The 18,231-nt window shown below is 37.7% G+C and overlaps 1 protein-coding gene and 1 long non-coding RNA gene across 4 annotated transcripts in view; one reads left to right on the top strand and one right to left on the bottom strand.

Annotated features, from left to right (window-relative positions):
* The first annotated feature begins 9,594 nt into the window (after positions 1–9,594).
* On the top strand, positions 9,595–13,629 carry LOC127060115 (uncharacterized). 2 transcript variants are annotated; one of them, XR_007778755.1, is made up of 4 exons: positions 9,595–10,374; positions 11,175–11,296; positions 12,415–12,495; positions 12,829–13,629. It is a non-coding gene; the product is annotated as an uncharacterized LOC127060115 (long non-coding RNA). The 2 variants fall into 2 exon arrangements; XR_007778754.1 differs by having other exon boundaries at positions 12,415–13,629.
* Positions 13,630–14,099: 470 nt separating this feature from the next.
* ATM (ATM serine/threonine kinase) overlaps positions 14,100–18,231 on the bottom strand; it is a 56,574-nt gene continuing 52,442 nt past the window's right edge. The window contains exons 59-63 of one of the 2 annotated variants that reach the window (XM_030235124.2): positions 17,673–17,759; positions 17,478–17,592; positions 15,876–15,939; positions 15,078–15,214; positions 14,100–14,948 (exon numbers count right to left, since the gene is read on the bottom strand). In XM_030235124.2, coding sequence (XP_030090984.1) covers positions 14,765–14,948; positions 15,078–15,214; positions 15,876–15,939; positions 17,478–17,592; positions 17,673–17,759 — 587 coding nt within the window. In that variant the 3' untranslated portion in view covers positions 14,100–14,764. The remainder of the gene's footprint in view (positions 14,949–15,077; positions 15,215–15,875; positions 15,940–17,477; positions 17,593–17,672; positions 17,760–18,231) is intronic. The other variant, XM_030235125.2, reaches the window with a different exon arrangement.

Raw genomic sequence — 18,231 nt, 5'->3', positions numbered from 1 at the left:
AGGAGATACAGTTTCATATATACTTTAGACTGTATTTTTTTATATTTACTTCAAGATCACCAATGTACTGGTGACAGAATTGTGCCAGGCCTGCCTTGTAGATCCATAATTTTAAAAACCCTATAATCAAAGCTTGTCTGATGGAATGTTAGATTCAAGCATCCATGCTGGGAAGCATACACCCAACATTTATTACATTACAAAGTAAATTATTTAGTTAGGGAGGAGAGCTGACAGGGAAAACATACATCACCTGTTGGAGCACGTCTGAGAGGCTTGCAAAGAAACTATAATAAGGAAAAGAAGCATTATATAAACCTATGATATGATCAGCTCCTTTAGCACTGCAGTTTTGCAAAAATTTTGTCTGTAAGGGTGGTTTTAAGTCCAAGATTTTATATTATTATTGTTTAAGTTCACAGGATTTAACAGCGAGACTCTTCTTGTCTGTGAGAAGTTTTATAGGATTTTAATGAGGCTATATGAGTACTAATGCTTGAGTTTTGAGTACAATGCTTCTGTGTTGAGTTGTTAATAGGAAAATCTATTATGTTATGGCACTAATTTTGAGTTTTGCTGTGAGAATAAGGGAAAAAGGATTATTTTTATGTTTGTTTGAATTAATTTTAAACACCTGTAGCACATCCCTTAAGTGAGTCCCATCATGTGAGCAATGATAAGTAGGAGGTGTACTAGCAGGAGTGTGGCCAGCAGGCCAAGGCAGCTGTGAGACTGCAGCTGGCATCCTGTGCTGAGTTTTGGACTCCCCTATACAATAAATACACTGACAGCCAACATGGACCACCGAGGTGATAAAGGCACTGGGGCACGTGGTGTGTGAGGACAAGCTGAGTGAGCAGGGTTGGGTCAGCCTTAGTGAGAGAAGACTTCTCAGAGGGACACGGCAGAAATCCCAACAGCAGACACTAGCTGCATCATGGGAAGTTCCTGTTAGGTGAGGGAAAAAGAATCCCAAACGGCTGTCCCCAAGGAGATGAAGCTGGGTCTGTGTGACCTCCAGATGTTCATTATTCTATGAGCTGCTTTTCAGTCACACAACAAGCATTTATCTAGTCACATAGCAGGAGGATGAACCCAGCTCTTGAGTGTCTCCAAGAGGTGATGTAACCTTTCTGTGCTGACACTTTTGACACTATTTGTGGTCTTGTCTCCCTTGATAATGCTGACAAAATTTTTCATGTATTTTTGTGTTGGCTTGTAAGGCCAAGTTATATATAATATATAAGTTATATATTAATAATAATTATACTTTTATAATTTTAATATGTATGGTATAATAATTTACCTTACTAATATACATTATCACAATATATCCTAGTCATGCAGTACACAGAAGATTTGACAGAAGTGAGTTACATTGATTTGGCATTACAGGCCTGGACTGAAAGTGTAAGACCTGCTCTTTCAAGAAGCTGCATATATACTTTACAGGTATGAGACAATTGTAAAATATTGTGAATACAGTTATGAACCATCAAAGTAACTTATTTTAAGCAGCCAGTGAGAATATTCATGTATTTAATAAGTTACACATATGTTTTAAATGCTAGCATACTCAGGTGAATGAGCATGACATATTCCCCTCTCAACTCCCAACACTAAAAAATCAGTCAGGATCCATCTGTACCCCAGGTTTGCAATATGGTGTGGAGAGACTCAGCTCAGCAGAATGCCAGAAGGGCCTACCCATACAGGACATGTGAGACATGATAACCTGCCTGCTGAAAACCCACAAAGTACATTATCCTGGATGGAACCTGTCTGAAAGAAGATCAATTCAAGCTGTACTTGTCAGACTCAGCTTCCCCTGTAGCTTCTGTGACTCAAAGAGGTCATTTAGCATTAGCAGATGAATTTTGCCTATCTTTGGGTCAACAGTAGCCACACTTTCAGCTATTCTTTGTCTCCCAAAATGCCCAGACAAGCTGTTTCATCACTCCAGCTGCAGAGATCTGCCATCTCATGGCTGATACCCACAATAAACTGAAATGGTTGCTACCGCATTAATATCCTGCAGGTCCAACACCTGATTTCATCTTGCATGTTACTCTCACCAAATTTTTCACTGTTGCAACAGAAAGACATTTGAGTATCTTAATAACTTTTATATGGAAATCTGCTCTCAGAGTGAAGATAGGTTAAAATGAAAACTGGATTTGCTTCCAAATGATGATTTTGGGTTTTGTTCAGGACCATCAGTTTTTACCTCAGGAAAAAGGTAGTTTTGTCAGCACAGTTCATTTCATTTGATGAATGAAAAAAAGAAACATTATTATCCCAAACCAAACAAAAACCACTCAGCAGGTAAAAGTTGTTACTCTTTTTTAAAAAGATGCCTGTTATAGATATGTTGGTATGTTCTTTGTAATGAAGGCAAAGCATGAACTGAAGTTTATAAGCAAAATAAGTTTGAAGAGATATTTGAGGAACAAACTATTCTGTGTTACTGCACACTGATAGTGATCTCCAAGATTAGATAATTCAAAAACACAAGAAACAGAAGAATCAAGAAGACATACCTCTGACATAAGCACTCAAGCAAAATCCTGTAGTGAAGATATTCAGCTCACTCTGCCAAATGTCCTGAAGTTTATTTAGGCTTTTTGGCAAGGTGAGTTATTTAGAAAATGTCAGGAATGTATGTTACTGATAGAAGCTGCATCTCTGCCAATAAATTCTGCTTTCTTCTGCCTTAGGAACAAAAGAAATTTAAATGTGGACTAACCCTCACTGACAAGCTCCAGCATGTCTTTTCACACTACAACTATTCCATATCATTGAGACCTTGGTATTTTCTCTCTTCCCTGAAAGATTTATTTGTCTGTAAGGTAACCAACAGTGAGACAGATCCCAAACTTCCTGTAACTGAACCTGAAAAGTAGAGGTGAATTTTAAATACCTGATTTGTACTAAATTAACTTTTGACTCTTTAAAAACACCAAGCATTTAAAGATCACTTAGATTATGACTCTCTGGTAGAAATCACTTAGATTATGACTTTCTAACAATTGTAAATATTTGGCAATGCTTAAATGCAGGTAGTATGTAGGTAAGATGCAGAATAATTCTCAGTATTTCTTGTGAAATAGTTTCCAAATTCTGATTACCTCTGGGATGGCAAATTTCCCTGTGATAAAATGTTGTCTCAAATCAAAATATTCCCAGTTGGATCTTTTATTTCAAAATGGAGAGAGACATGGGAAAATTGGCTTTTCCCTGTAAAACTTGAACCAATCAACTCAAACCAGGCAGCGTGTTCACTTCACATGCCAGTTTGAATGAGGTCTCCTCTACCATCATATTCCTAGCCTGTGAATCTAATGAAATAAAATCTTTGTGAGCACACAGCTCTGAGTACCATCCACAAATTCAAGCCTTTACTTGAATCTGATGATGATTGAACTACCCTCATATGCAGTAGATGTTTTCTCCATTCCAGTCCCAAGTCAGTATTACCCCAAAGCCAAACAGTTCTTCTGCTCAGAAGTCACCACCTTCAACACTCTCAAGCAGCTATGGTCCACTGTCAAATGTGTTTGCTATATTTAATATCAAGTTACACCCTGCCTTGATGACATGCAGTAATGTGTAATTGTTGTCAAACTGGATCTGTTAAGTAGGTTACTAGGTGCAGTTGTCACCAGTTCCTTGATGGATTATCTTGTTAAGGAGGCCATTAAATAATCACTTTTGATGGGGAATACAAATTATGTTCCCATAGAAACGCCAGACTCTGGTCCCATTAGAGTAAACAGCACTGGATTTTTGCTGAGTGCATTCAGATTTGTAACAGTAGATAAGGTCTTGAAGGTTACCTGATCCAATGGAAGAATTAAGGGAGAAGTACCTACTGTTCGTAGACAAATGAAAAATTAACTTGCTAATCTTTAGAGTTAAGACACAGGACATCTAAACCCAGCTAAGCATTTTCCTATTTCTAAGAACTAGATAACTTAACAAATTGTCCCCTCAATCAATTCCCTTGAACCACTCCATCATTTGTCAAGAGTAGTTAAAACCCTGAAGCAAATAAGAAATTATATGCGTGACCGGCAAAGCTATGGACATGAAATTTAGTTCCTTGTCAGATTTATTTCTCATGGCTACACCATCAAGTGAAATTTTAACAACCTCTGCCCAGATATGATGAGCCCAATGAATGTGGATGATGAACTGTCATTTTCAGGGCAACGGAGGCAACATCAACACCTACTGAACTCAAATTGGCCCTTGAAAATTGCATCGTATCAGATTGTAATCTCCTGCTTGTTTCTGAGAACTAAATGGTCTGTTCCTGAAAAATTCTTAATTCTACAGAAAGTTATGATACTGGTCACTTAAGTAACCCAATATAATAAGAAAAAATTCAGACATTTTCTGGGGCTTCTCACTTAAAATGGTCTGACTTTTAGTGCAAAACTGTGTTAATTAACCATATTATTAATTTTGGACTTCTTGAAGTGTATCACTATACTACTATTATCGCAAGTTAATAAATGGTTAAAATTTTCCATACTCACCAATTGCATGAGAAATAAACATTTTCTGATTAAATAAATATATTCTGATAGTACTCAAAGACTTAGAAGAGGTTGCCTGAAAAGAAGACAGAATGAAACCAAGCTAAGGCTCCCTTTCGCACAAAATACTGTATTTTGAGTTGAATCGAAACCTATAAAGTTTCTCCTTTTGCCCTTTTGAAAAAAATCATCAATTCATGAAGGATCAGTGGTTCACTAATTGCTGAGAGATTTTCCTTTGGGAAAGAAAGCAAGCAAAGCAAACAAGTCAAGAGTTACCAAACTAGTGTTTCACTTCACAGGAACACTTGCTCCCGTCATGGAGCCAGCAGCTATTCCCTTGGCTGATATCTCAAGGTCTGAGAGCTGTGACAGCTTTCCTGGCACTTCCCCAGAATCAAGCATTTACTCCCAGCAGGGAAATCAGCCCCTGTATTTTCAGTTAAACCAATGCTTATTACAGGGTCCTCTCTGTTTTTCCTTGGAAAAATGCCATATATTTATAGTTACAGCTGCCTTATTTGTATAATATTGCACCTACATTTGTATTTTCTCTATATTGTCAGACTAATACTTGTCTGGATTTAGCTTTGCATTTTAATTTAATGTTAAATTACATGTAATTGCTTTCTGCAATAAATTTTAATTTGGAGTACTGATGGGGATGAGGGCCTCTGGCAAGAGTTGTCTCTTACAACTGGCCTGAGTAGTTTCAAAAGCTATCTTGTGAGTGTAGTTGGGCCTGCTTTCAAACAAACTTTCTATTACTTTCACAGCTTTTTGATCGCTGTTTCAAAGTCTTTGTCTTTGAAATCAAGTTGCAATATCATCAGTAAATCTAGGGTGTGTTTTCTCTTGTGCTTTATGTCCTCCTCTTCAATCAAGGATTTTGAAACTCTTTGTTATATAAAAGGCAACAGGCTTTGTGGAACAGTATCTCCTGGCTTAATCAGTACAGGCATTCTCCTCTTTTATTATCTGGTTTTATCCATCTAGCTGATCTAACAGCACTAACCATATATAAGAGGTTTATTTTAAAATAAGAAAACTTAAGGGTTTGGTTTGTTCTGAGGTTTTTTTTGCCTGTGATAAATTAAATGATACAGGATAATATACTACATGATAAGAAGGATTAATAAATTAAAATTAAATGAAGTTTCTTCTTGTTCTGATGCCTTTAAAAATCCCTGTTACCTGGGGCTGGACCAGCAGTGTGAATATGATCGTTATCTCTCAGGTCGTCACATTATTGACAAAGGAAGTCAAAGCAGTCCACATGCTGCTACCATATCTAACTGGTCACAGGCTATCCAGAAATCAATGTATTTATTTGCTTATCTGGTAATCTCTGATTTAAGAAACAGAGATTCTGCTTACTTACCAAACTGATGGACATTACATAAAAATACAAATGGACATACACATCCATTGTAAAATGCATCTATTTGGAGATTCAATTGCATGTCTTGAAATCAGTGACAAAATCTATTTTGCTGGCAGTAGGTGTTGTTTTCTTCTATTATTCTTTAAGTAATTGGGTATTCTGACAGGGAAGATACTAATGCTCTCCTTCCTGAATGTTCTTGATGCAACTTTAAATTCAACTCTAGAACTATTCAGGAAGAGAAGTATCATACTAAACAAATATAAAACTCTTGGAAAAATGACCGAGAGTCACTCCCTGGCAGCCACCAGACACCCTGGGCCTGGAGCAGACAGGGCTTGCTGTGGGAGTGCCAGCTCCCTGTGAGTCACCCCCTCCTCCTGGCTTGATCCTCAAAGAAAAAGGTGGATTTCTCTGCTCATTCCCAGCTGGTGGGAAGCACGCTTGTCAAGCCATGACACGAGTTTCAGCTTATGTTGCAGCTTACACCTGAGTGTCAGGCTGAGGGGAAAACAAGCCCTGTGGAAAGATACATGGGCTCAGAAATCTAAAATGGGGGTAGTTTCATTGCTCAGGGTTGGCTTTCTGTGATCTGCTTGAAAGCTGCCAGTTGGAAGGGACCCATAAGGATCATAGAGTCCAGCTCCCGGCCCTGCACAGGACACCCCACGAGTCACACCATGTGCCTGAGAACCAAAATCGTGTGTATCCCAACCTCAAGGGTGATCACAGAACTATTGCAAACTTTCACTGGCATCCTATTCACCCCTCATCTCCTTTCTGCTCTCTCATGGTAGCCAAGTCTGTTTTAGGGACCAGCTTTTGTGAAAGGCCATTCACAAACCTGCTCCTGCCTGCTTTGCCTTTTGTTATTCTTGCTTTGCCTTTTGTTATTCTTGCTTTTTTTCATTTTGTGCACGTCTTTATTTTTTAATTCAGAGTGACTTACAGATGTCACTCTTCCAGAGGTGAGGAGTGTCCTACATGCTTGCTTGTCCATCAGATGACTCTAATTCATCAATTATACACATATCCTCTCTTACTACTTAAAAAGGAGGAGGAAAAGAATTCTTCAAGGGTCACAAGTAGTTACTTATAGCTAGAAAAGAATTAGCTTGGAAAAGGATGCAGATATGATGAGCTACTTTTATTAAAAAAGAAAGATATGTAGGACTAAAACATTATTTTTCAGAGTATCTCTGTAAGTTCTAAGCTGGAGAAAAAGAGTTGAGTTTCACCCAATAGTTATTTTCAGGAAAAATCAATTCAGGGATCTAGATGCTCTATTTCAGCCTGCTTTCTATGTAGTGAATGTGGGACTGTAATTTATACCTGTACATACTTCTCTGTAAAAGCCTTTTCACTATTAGCTTATTCTAATATAAAAAGAAATGATTTCTTCTAGAAATGTCTTCAGTTTCTCTTATATGAATATGATTTATTAGACCATTTCAAGTTCTAAAATTATCTGGAGTTGGATAATCTGTTCACAGCTTTTTTCCACAGCGGTAAGTTAGAAAGACCTTTTTTTTTTTGTACATTTGCACTTCTCTGCAGGGTGCCCATATATTCCTTTACAGCAAAGAACCTGCAGGTGTTAGAGGAACAGATCTTCCTCTCCTGGTGAGGAGCATTTACCCTCAGGAGATGAGGGCTGTATGAGTTAGGGAGTGCAATGCAAAGTAAGGTACATTCTACTAGTGAGTGGCCTGTTGGGTTCCACTACTGGCTGTCCCAGGGCTTTATAGTTGTGGCATAGGGTTGCAAAATCAGGCTCATTACAGTAATTTACCTCAGACAGTTATTTTTGATTGCCCCCAGTCTTTTCTGGGTCCCACAGTTAAGGATGCACTGCGAGGTTGAAAACAACTGAAACTGTGATCCAAGGGAAAACAAAGCTGAACATCAAAGTAAAGACAAACAAAACTAAAGGGAAGGAAGAACAGAAGAAACTTAGCACACAGAAGGCTGCTCTCTTTTAGAGTTAATTATGATAGACTGGAATTCATCTCTTACAAGCCACTTGAAAGCTGCTTGACAATTATGAAAATATTTATAGGCCAAGTTGACTTCCTTTGCTTATTCTTGGGAGACTGAAGATGCTGTATTCTTTAGGCAGCTTTGTCTGCCTGCTAGAAACCTCACTGTGCTTTGCAAGTTTTCTAGTTTCTCTACTAAAGGGCTAAAACCTGATCAAGAGCCTGTTTCTGCAAGTACTGCCAAGTAATTGAAGCAGAATATTCACAGTAAAATACTTTCTGACCTAATTTCTCTGTAGGATGCAAGCATTACAGATCATTATCTTTCCTTGCAGACAGAGTTGCTAGGTGTTGCATCAGACACTGTCATCAAAATCAGGCTAGGTACTGTGAGCATCACTTCACCATATGGGGAATTCTCTGTGGTATTCATCCTGGATGCACAAAATTGCCACTGCATGAAAGCATTAAGAATATTTGCATTCACTAAGTGTGCTCAGCAAAACAAGTCAAAGTGGATAAAACTAGATTCCTAAATCCTCAATCTCTGCAGTGCTAACCACTCTAAGTCAATGTTATTGACTTAAGGATTTGTGGGGGGGGGTCTGCTTTTACTAAACCACAACTTTATTTTTTTAATTTCTTTTTCTCTAGCTCAATCTTAGTTTCTCTGTTGATTTCAGCCACACCTGGTTCTTATGGCAGATTCTTAATGGCCAGATTTATTCCACCTGTCTTTGGTCCCTTGGCAGAGATGTATCAGGAAGGTTCTTCTGTAGTCAGCAGGAAGGAACTGGGATTTCTGCTGGGCAATTACTGTCTTGGCTGTGTAAAATTGCTCTGGAGAAGAAACTTTCCAGCTCTGGCAGCCACAGAGGGAGTCTGTGGAGTGTAGGCTTCTGAGTTGGGTGCTACAGGGGAGACGTGAAAAATGGTACAAGGTGCTTAAATGTTCTTTTACTTGAACTATCTTACTACGTGTGTCTGCTTTGATTTAGGCATGAAATGCTTGTCTCTTGATTTTTGGTGTTTAAATAACATGAAAAATCATAGTCCTATATAAATATCTAATGCTTTTGGGGTATTTAACTACGTATTATGGCCACCTCACCTGAAATTGCTGGAAGTAAGTTAGTTTATTGTCCAGATGTCTGGCATTTTTACTAAATTTCTGCTTTTCTTCTGTAATGATTTCATTTCTGTCTCAAAGCTCTCCCTCCTTACTTAACTCTGGGTTGTGCACACACTATCATTAGTATACCTCAATTCAATTATACACAAGGAAAATGAAGGATTAGGCACAGCTATACTTTTGAATTACTCTAAGGATTTAACTGGTTTTATTGTGTTTTATTGTTGGCATGGGGCTTTGTTAAGCAAGACTGTAACACCAATGCATGTGCACTTACTTAATTATTTTAGGATTAAGTTTATTTTGGTTCTGACTGTGCTTTTTGAAGAGAAGAAATTCATCAATGGCTGCAAATTCAGTTCTTTGCAGAATTTTCTTTCTATTTAACACTTCCAGTATTAGGAAATAATGTCTTGTAAAAAAAACCCAAAAAACTGACAAAGGCCACACATGGGAGTGGTATCATGAATCTTTAATACAAACCAGCTGTTTTTCTGGAATCTGCAAGCATAAATCACTTTCAGATCATAAAAAATTGAGCAACTCTACAACAAGGAAGTGGTTTCTAAGTGGATGATAATGCATTTTCAGTAAATTCTAGTTACCTCATAGAGAGAGTTGGAAGACCAGTATTAAAATAGTGAGTTATTAATGAATTGGATATGTTAAATGCATTGTGACAGCCAGCAATAAAAGTAAATTACTTATTTTATATAGAGAACATGTTGTAACAGCCTCCTCCTCCAGTTAAGAAATAGAAATCCATTAAACTCCTTGGTCGATTGGATCTCAGTACTCAGTACTCCTGTACTGAGATACTCTCATATCTAATGAAGAGTAACTGGAAAATGCAGCAGAAATGTAAAAATATTTTTAATACAATCCTATTAGTTTCTTAAAATGGTTTTGTAGACATGCAAATTCTTAAAGCATTATTTAAGAGCTTCAAGCATGCCTATAATTAAGAGATTAGTAGTTCTTTCATAGCAACGAGGTACAAAAAGACCCCTGAGCTACAACTGTAATGCAGATGCTGTAATGAAACCAGAAAACAATGAGTGAAGCAGGGGAGGGACTGCCTGAGAGCCACATTCAGTAAGGGCTTTTGAAATTTAAAAAAAAAATAAATTGTGCTTCATAACCATTAGAATAAAGACTCAGAAAATAGTGTAGGAGTGAGAAGGAAAGCGGTGGAGAAGAACAGTGAGAAACAGGGAGCCCACAAGCTGACTGCCATGTTTTACATGAAGTAAAACTGTAATTTGGAGCTGAATGATGACAGGACACTTTTGCTTGGAGTAATTGTTGCATATCCTGAAGAGAAGCAGAGGCTCAAAGGTTTGTGTTTATCTTTCTGTACATAATGTCTGCCTTAACACAATACCTCGTGTATTGTCAGTGCTTTACGAGACCTTGTGTGTCAATGACAGAATTAAGGTGAACAGATAAGAGATAATTATAATGAGATGTGTGTCACATGGCACTTTGCACCCACAGTGCTTTTCACAGACCTAAATAAATTGATTTAAAACTGGTTTTAATTACACTGGTAGGACAACTGTGTGCTGATAGGGCATCAGTTTCTGTGTTTTGACATAGCCAAGGGGCTCTTAGTGTGTATGATCTACTTAGGCATTATGCAATGCATAGGTGTGTTAACATAATAAACTGATTAAGGTAGTGAGGCAAGTCTAAAACCCAAACAAAATCATATAAAGACCAGATTCTCCTTTCCTTTACACTGAGATGATTGAAATGGTTTGATGTAATTTAGGACTCACTGTTGTCTAGAAAAAAAATCTGCCAACAAACTTACTTTGTGAGGAATAATTTTTTATTTTAGACTATGGAACAATATGGAGTGGAAATTATTAAGTAAAAAAAAGAGACTCAAACCCCAGAGCACTGATATCAGATATGTCTCATAATTACAGAAACTACTTTGTTAGATGTGCCACCTTAAGGAAAATAAATTTGCTTATATCTCCATTTCTGCAGCACAAATAGAACTGTCTCTAGCTTTGATTTTTTTGTTTTGTTTTGTTAAGTTAGTGTTATAAGGATTTGTAGCAGTATATGTGTAGAGGAATGTTTAAGATGTAAATTATATATTTACTTGCATTTCCACTCTTGTTTAGACTTCCAGTTTATTAGGTCACAATATGATCCATATCCACACTGTAACTTCAGTGGAACAGAGGCTTTGATTCCCTTTCAAGAAAGAGAAACAGATTTCATATCAGGACCAGATGTAACACCAGTAAGTTCAGTCTTTCTCAGAGAAAAAGTGTTTTCCAATGGATACAAATAATAAGTGGTCATTTTTCTAGTGTTTGTTTATATCTTCTTTACTCCATTGTGATGTGGAGTTGTAATTTCAGCAGAAAATCTGACTAAACAAGCACTGCCTGACTGAAAAAGCAAATGTCAGCTTGTCAGCTGCTTTTATAGGGGACTCTGCTGTTTATAAACACCAATATCAATGTCCTGCTCAAAATGCATTTGCTATAATTTGGTTTTTCAGAATGCATTACTTCAGAGCACAGCACGAGTCTTCTGCACAGTAGATTGCTGAATTAATGCTCAAACTTTATACTAAAAGTTGAAAAAGTTGTTACAAACTGATCATTTCTTTTTAGCTCTTATTACTAGGATTTTTTAATCTTTAACCTGTTTCAGCAACATTTACTTAAATACATTTTGCCTGTAAAGTAATCCCCTCTGAACCGTGATTCTTCTCTCTCTGTGCCAGGCTGTTTGCTTTACTTCCAGCAGTTCACAACCCAGAAGTTCCTCAGGAGAGGATGTTGTGAGGGGATGTTGTGTCACAGTCAGTATTGCTTTTAGGGAAGATGAAGCCAAACCAAGGGGCTTGACTGCAGCATCAGCCCTAAGCCCTAAAGAACCATGGAATTCACCTTAGATTTTGCTTAACTGAAGTCTTTGCCTTTATTGCTAATTAACAAAGGGCTGAGGGAGCACGAGGGCCATGGTTCAAGCAAGCTGGACCCCCAGTGCCCCACACTGCTCAGTCATCTCCCACTTTATGGGCTCAGCTTCAGACAGCACCACTTGGCTTTTCCTCAGCTTTGGTTTGTCAGAGAGCTCGTTTCAGAAACTGTGCAAAAGGGACAGTGGACAGCACTGCCTGGGGTTTGGCTCAACAGAATTTCTATACATTGGTCTGTGGGTGCAGAGAGTCTGGTAGGAAAAGGAAATGCAAACCCATGTGAAGACAGGGTAAGAGATACTAAGCAAGGTTGGTTAGATTGCTTCCTTTTTTATGTCTGATTAGAGTAACTGACTTCACTTTTAGTTTTTGAGGAAGGTGATGTTACTTTCCAATTAAAGGCTTATATTATGTGTGAACTATTTCAGGTATCTTGGCAAACTTTGTGGAATGAAAATCTTAACCAAGGAGTACTGGTCTAGTCCTGACGTGCCAGCTTCTGAACACAGGTCAGAGAGCTCCAAGAGTCTCTCCTCCATGAAAACACTTGTTTTGGGAGCTGCCCATGAGATGAGAGGTGCTCATTTAGGCAAACCATCTTGATTATTGATAAGTGTTATCCAGAACTTCCATGGCATGTTTAAGGGCTTGGAAGCAGGGCTGGAGACTTGAAGAAAAAATGTAACTCTGTCTAACAATGACTGATTGTGTTGATATAATTTATGGTGTGTGACCTTGCTGGTAAGAAGTTAAATTCCCTTAAAAGGACAGTGGGTTGGGAAGGTATGCTGAAGAATGTGCACACCACAAGCTTCAGCTATTGTACAACTATGTAATTTCAGGTTTTCCTTTGGCTTGATGGGCCCAAATCCAACAGTAGTGTCCAGGCAAAGGTGACTCAGGGGTACAATGACTGGAAGGTGTCTGGACATTCCAGGTGAGTCATGAAAAGCACAAGTGCCTTAGCAGTTGTTTATTTTATGTAGTCTGAACTCTGTATGGAGCACTTTTTGGATAAAGTTTCCAAAGCCACTATTTTCTCTGCAGTGGCTTGAGAAACACCTACAACTAAACATTTGGTCTTCTAGAAGTCAGAATCTATCTCTATGGGAAATCTCAAGTACTCCCTAGCACAGACAGAGGTAGTTTGGGGAAAGTGTATGTGGAGGCAAAACTGGGTTTCTGTGGAAGAGTTAACAACTGATAAGAATCTAAAAGATCTGAATCTAGATGTAAAGAAATCACATAAAAGCAGGATGTGCTCTCCCTTTACTGAGGATATAATGTACAAAAATACTATAATGATTAGTAAGAGACAGTAACAATCCTTGGGTGCAGATAGATATGGAATACAGTAACGTTATAGGTCACTCCAGGACAGTCTCTGGTGAAGATAAATACTTAAAGGACTTTTTGTTTAGTCATTTCCTACCTGCCATTGCTTGATAGAATGTTTCTCCTTTCCTAACTATCCTTTAAATTTCACATAAAGAGCATGGGCTCTGTCAGTCACTTTAATTTTCAGAGAACAAACAGATCATTGGACAGTATTTCCTCCCCACAAAAAAAGCCAGAATGCGCTTTTGGTTGCAAAGATTGACAGAAATTTATGTCAGCTGTATGAAAACCCACTACAACAGACTCATTTTGTCATATGTACAATATCTTATAGCATAAAAGTAGTGGTAACACTGTACAAACAAAAACTCATTAAATGGTGATTGGAACAGAAGTTCTTCATTTATACTGCTGTAAAAACAATATTGGATGAAATGTAAACTAAGATAACGTAAGGGTACACCAGCCTTTATTCCTATTTTGAAATATAAAGATGGTTTGGGAAGATTTATTAACTGTGCAAGTTAGACCATTATTTGAATGGATTCTCTGATTATCCATATTCACTGACTACCTGATTTTTTACTTTTAAGAAGGAGCAATGCTGTAAAACCACATGCACTCAGAATAAGATTTTTGTGCTCAGAATACAACTTCAGTGTTTCTGAGTGGTGTTTACAGCAGATACAGTGACTGTTTTTTTTTTACAGGCATTTCCAATACACTAAGTTTCACTGTATGGTCAATATGTCTTTGTCAAGGAAATCAGAGCAACAAAAGCTAAATATTTTTTATTGTTTTGTACTATTAGAGTAATATAAAGTACCAGCATAATTTAATTTACAACAGAAAAAAAAAAAGCAGCATATTTTATTTGACCTAAAGTTGTCATTTATATAGAGAAGTGTCTATTTAACTAAGCTTAAAAAACCCCAAGCCCAAAACCCCTTCATTCATTACACATGAGATTCTCTGGTTCTCTTTTCTTTCACTGTGAAGTTAAAGTAAACCCCCTTTTGGAAATGTAGTTTAGATGGTTATATCACGAATAATGGTTTCTGGATCATCCATTCTACACAGTCCTGTTAGCACTACCAGATATGAGAGTCATGCCTTTCAGCAGATACACAGCAGTGATGAATCTCATGTTTTAAGAACACAACCCATCCAGTCTGCCCAGGCAAATCCTTGTGGGTCACAAGGAACATCAAAGCAGTGCTTGGTGGTTTAGACTGTAGGATGAACCTAAGCAGAATAAAAAATGTTTCACGTTAACAGGTTATTGAAAAAAACCCCAAACCATCTACCAAATGCTAATATGGATAAGGCATCATGGTTGCTCTTGATATAAATTTTGTGAAATACCAGTTTGAAATGTTAGAACACTTGGTGCAAAATAAAAAATAGGTTTCTTCTAAAAATGTGCTGGATCCTTCCAAGTCACACCCAGGGTTTCCATCCGTGAAAGAGAAGGCTCAGATTTTTAGGGTCCATGGCTTGTTGTATGAGGAGGTTCACCTGCCCTCCCACACTGAGCACTGTTCCCTCCTCAACACCTTTCAGCTTCTCCTGAAGTCTCATCAGAACACGCTCAGCCACCTTGTTAAAACTCTGGTCATCACTGCTGGCAGAAGAAAAAAAGAAAAACAGGTGCTCTAGGTATGGATCCTGAACAACATGAACAACATCCAGGGAGAAAACCATAGAGCAAGGCAACAGTGCAGCAAGAGGAGGGTAAGAAAAAATCTGGCACCTGGCTTTTCGTTTAGGTTCTTGTGGATCAGCACCAAGTGTAGAGCTCATGTCAGCCTCATCCTCTGGCCTCTGCTGCAAATACAAAGCTTTCAAGGGGTTCATGGTCCAGTCGAACAGAGGATCATAGAGCAGCACCTACACAGTAAATAAACCTGGTTTTAATTTCAGCAATTAACTGCAGCTAGTTCAGTGTCCTAGCACTGTTGGAAATGCTCACACTAACCACAATATTAGAATGGTGAGTCTTTTGGTTTGTTTTTTTTTTTTTTTTTTTTTTAAATCAATAGAATTGGGCTAAATTGGTTAGTAAATAATCCAACAACAAAACTCCCTCTGAGCACTTGCAGGTATTTGTGTTGTTCATACTTCACAAAGTTTTGCCATCAGTCCCACCTAAGCAGTGAATTTTTTAATACACTAAAGAGAATAATTAGCTTTTAGTGCACAGTATAATCTGCTTTCAAAAATCAGTTTCATTCTCTTTGTGCCTTAAAAGATTTAATTCAATCAGTATTAATCCTGTTGGGAATGCTGCACTATGGCAAGAAGCATATAGGTGTTGAAGAGGGAGAACTGCCTGAAGGAAACAGTTTCCATAGAAAATGCAAACTGGTTACAACTTTATCAAAGATTACATGAATTAATAAATCTGACCAACACCTGACTATGTTCTAATCAATGTTCTAATTCAGTACAAAACTCTCTAAATGAGTATTTGGTGCAGTGATGCATACAAAGACTGAAAACTGAAGACATTCTGGCAGGTTACTATCCAAAGGCATGAAAAAATGCTTACCTCTACAATAGTCAACAAAGCTTCTTGAGAATTTCTCATTACAGCCATTGTTTTCTCACAGCATCTAGAAAATATTTTACAGTATTTTACGTTATTTTTGTAATTTAAATAATGGATATTTGTACCCTACTTAAAGTTTAATTTCTAGCATTGGAGTAATCTGCTATTTTCACCTGAAAAAAAAAAAAAAAAAGAGAAATTTAGACATGTAAAACCAAGAGAAGACTGTGTAGTTCACTGATGATTATTTCTCTGTGGAAAGGGATGACCTGTTTCACTGTCTGAAATATTTTGATATGCAGGATTAACCACTGGGTTAACACTGCCTATTGGGCTGTGCCATGATGGCAGCATTGCTTGGCTGAATGAAAAACACGTGCTGTGGTGCTGGGGAATTGGAGAATCTTGGTAGGGCTGTTTTCCATGAAATGAGCAGATCCAGTAGCCAGACTGTAAGCAATTTCTGAAATTTTAATGAGTGTTGATACAGAAGTGGTTACCTGCATTCGCTCTTAAGCAAACTAAGCTTCTGGAAGGAATGCCAAACTATCCTATGGGACAAGTACTCCTGTGAAAGAGGGATTGGGATCTGTCTACCTCAGAATGAGAACACACACACTAGAGTTAACTGAACACATTCACAGCCAAGAGCCTGTTTACCACTTACACCTGAACTGTTACGTAAAAATCAGGCTGGCTGAGGCAGAAACAGCATCTGCACCAGTGACTTTGATACCCTTATTTACTTCAGCTGGAGCCCAAAAAGTCAAGTTTTTCTGTATCATGGTTTCAGAAGTAATACCAAACTGTGAGTTTGACAGCATCATCTTTAGACTAGAACTGGTAGTGACTGCTCCTTCATGGCACAAAGGTGTACTAGGAAATACTTAGTAGCCTTAATTGCTGCCTTAGAAAAACAACACCTACACTATGTGCTTTTTAAAAGACATGAAATGTGGGGATTGCCAAGAGTTACTTCACAAACATCATCCAAGTCTGGAATGAGAAATGTCCTGCTATTTAGGCATCCCTTGGGTCATTCACAGAAGGTAGGATGGAGGTTGACTGAAACTCAACTCATTTAGGATCTTCTGTTTTGCAGTCCAGATCTATTATGGGATTTATTTTTTGCCCTTGCAAAGTAATATAAAATATATATTTTCCAAAAGGGAAAAAACACTCCAAATTACATACATAAAACTAAACAGAAATTAGAATCAAAACAAATTGGTTCAAAGACATTTAACAGCTCCAAATATATAGCATAGCACTGAAAGAAAGGCATAATTCTGAAGGAAAATAAAGAAATAATTCTGAATCAACATTTAGCTATGGAGCCTTTGGAAACACTGAGCCCTCCCTGAATTCCACAAGAGGGTGACATTAATCCATTGGCAAGTGAACAGTATGAAACACTGAGTGACAAAAATGAGCTTGCAGCTGGTTATATAAATACAAGCATAGGAGCAGTATTTAGGTTTGGGTGTTACCAGCAGAAATCTGAGTCCCCTCTCAAGCATCAGAACTATTTACCATGTGACAATCACAAAGCTGGAAATACTCTGCTGCCTCCTCACCCCTGTGCAATTCAGGAGCACTCACCTTCTGAAGACCCCTTCCACGCCGGTGATACCCATTCCATCCACAATGTCCCTGGTTAACCTAAATGGAACAGTCTCTGGTGTGGGAAGGATTTTGCCTTGCTCAAAAGCAACCCCTAAATGAAAGGAAAATAAAAGTTTTTTTAAAAAAAGCTAAAGTAAAGAAAAATTAAGATTCTCTTGCTGTCCTGCTTACCCAGATCTATATGCACCAGTTCTGCTGTTTGTTCATCTATCAAGATATTCTGAACGTGTCTGTCTCCAAGTCCAAGAATGTAGCCAACTGAAACAAAAATTAAGTGCTGAAACCATGTTATAAAAACTACAGAACGCCTAAGAAAGATTACTGTGAGAATATTTCCTCTCCCATATATAGTGTTGACTAGGGAAAGAGCAAATGCCAGTTTTCAAATCCAAAAAGAAAGTGCTGACTGAATGAAATTGCAAAAAGTTTATTCTCATACAGATGTGCATTGTTTTATCTTCTCTACAGATTTCTTCCCCATTTCTACTTGTAGATTAAATATTATCAAATAATATTGCATCTTTCAAAAAAATTAAAAATTAAAAGCAAGTGCATAATAAAATTGGGTTTTGTTATTATTACTAACATTAGCAACCCTCCCCCACCCCAACAAAACAACTGTTGTCCAAGTCAGTTTTTAAAATCTCCAATGATTCAAATTACAGGATCTTTCATATAAGCCTATTTCAGTGCTTTACTGTCCTTAAATGCAGAAAAATTCCAAACTACA

The sequence above is a fragment of the Serinus canaria genome, chromosome 1 (assembly GCF_022539315.1).
Source record: "Serinus canaria isolate serCan28SL12 chromosome 1, serCan2020, whole genome shotgun sequence".
NCBI classification, from domain to species: Eukaryota; Metazoa; Chordata; class Aves; order Passeriformes; family Fringillidae; genus Serinus; species Serinus canaria.
The sequence above is the reverse complement of the archived record's forward strand: the minus strand, read 5'-3'. Positions and strand labels throughout refer to the sequence as shown.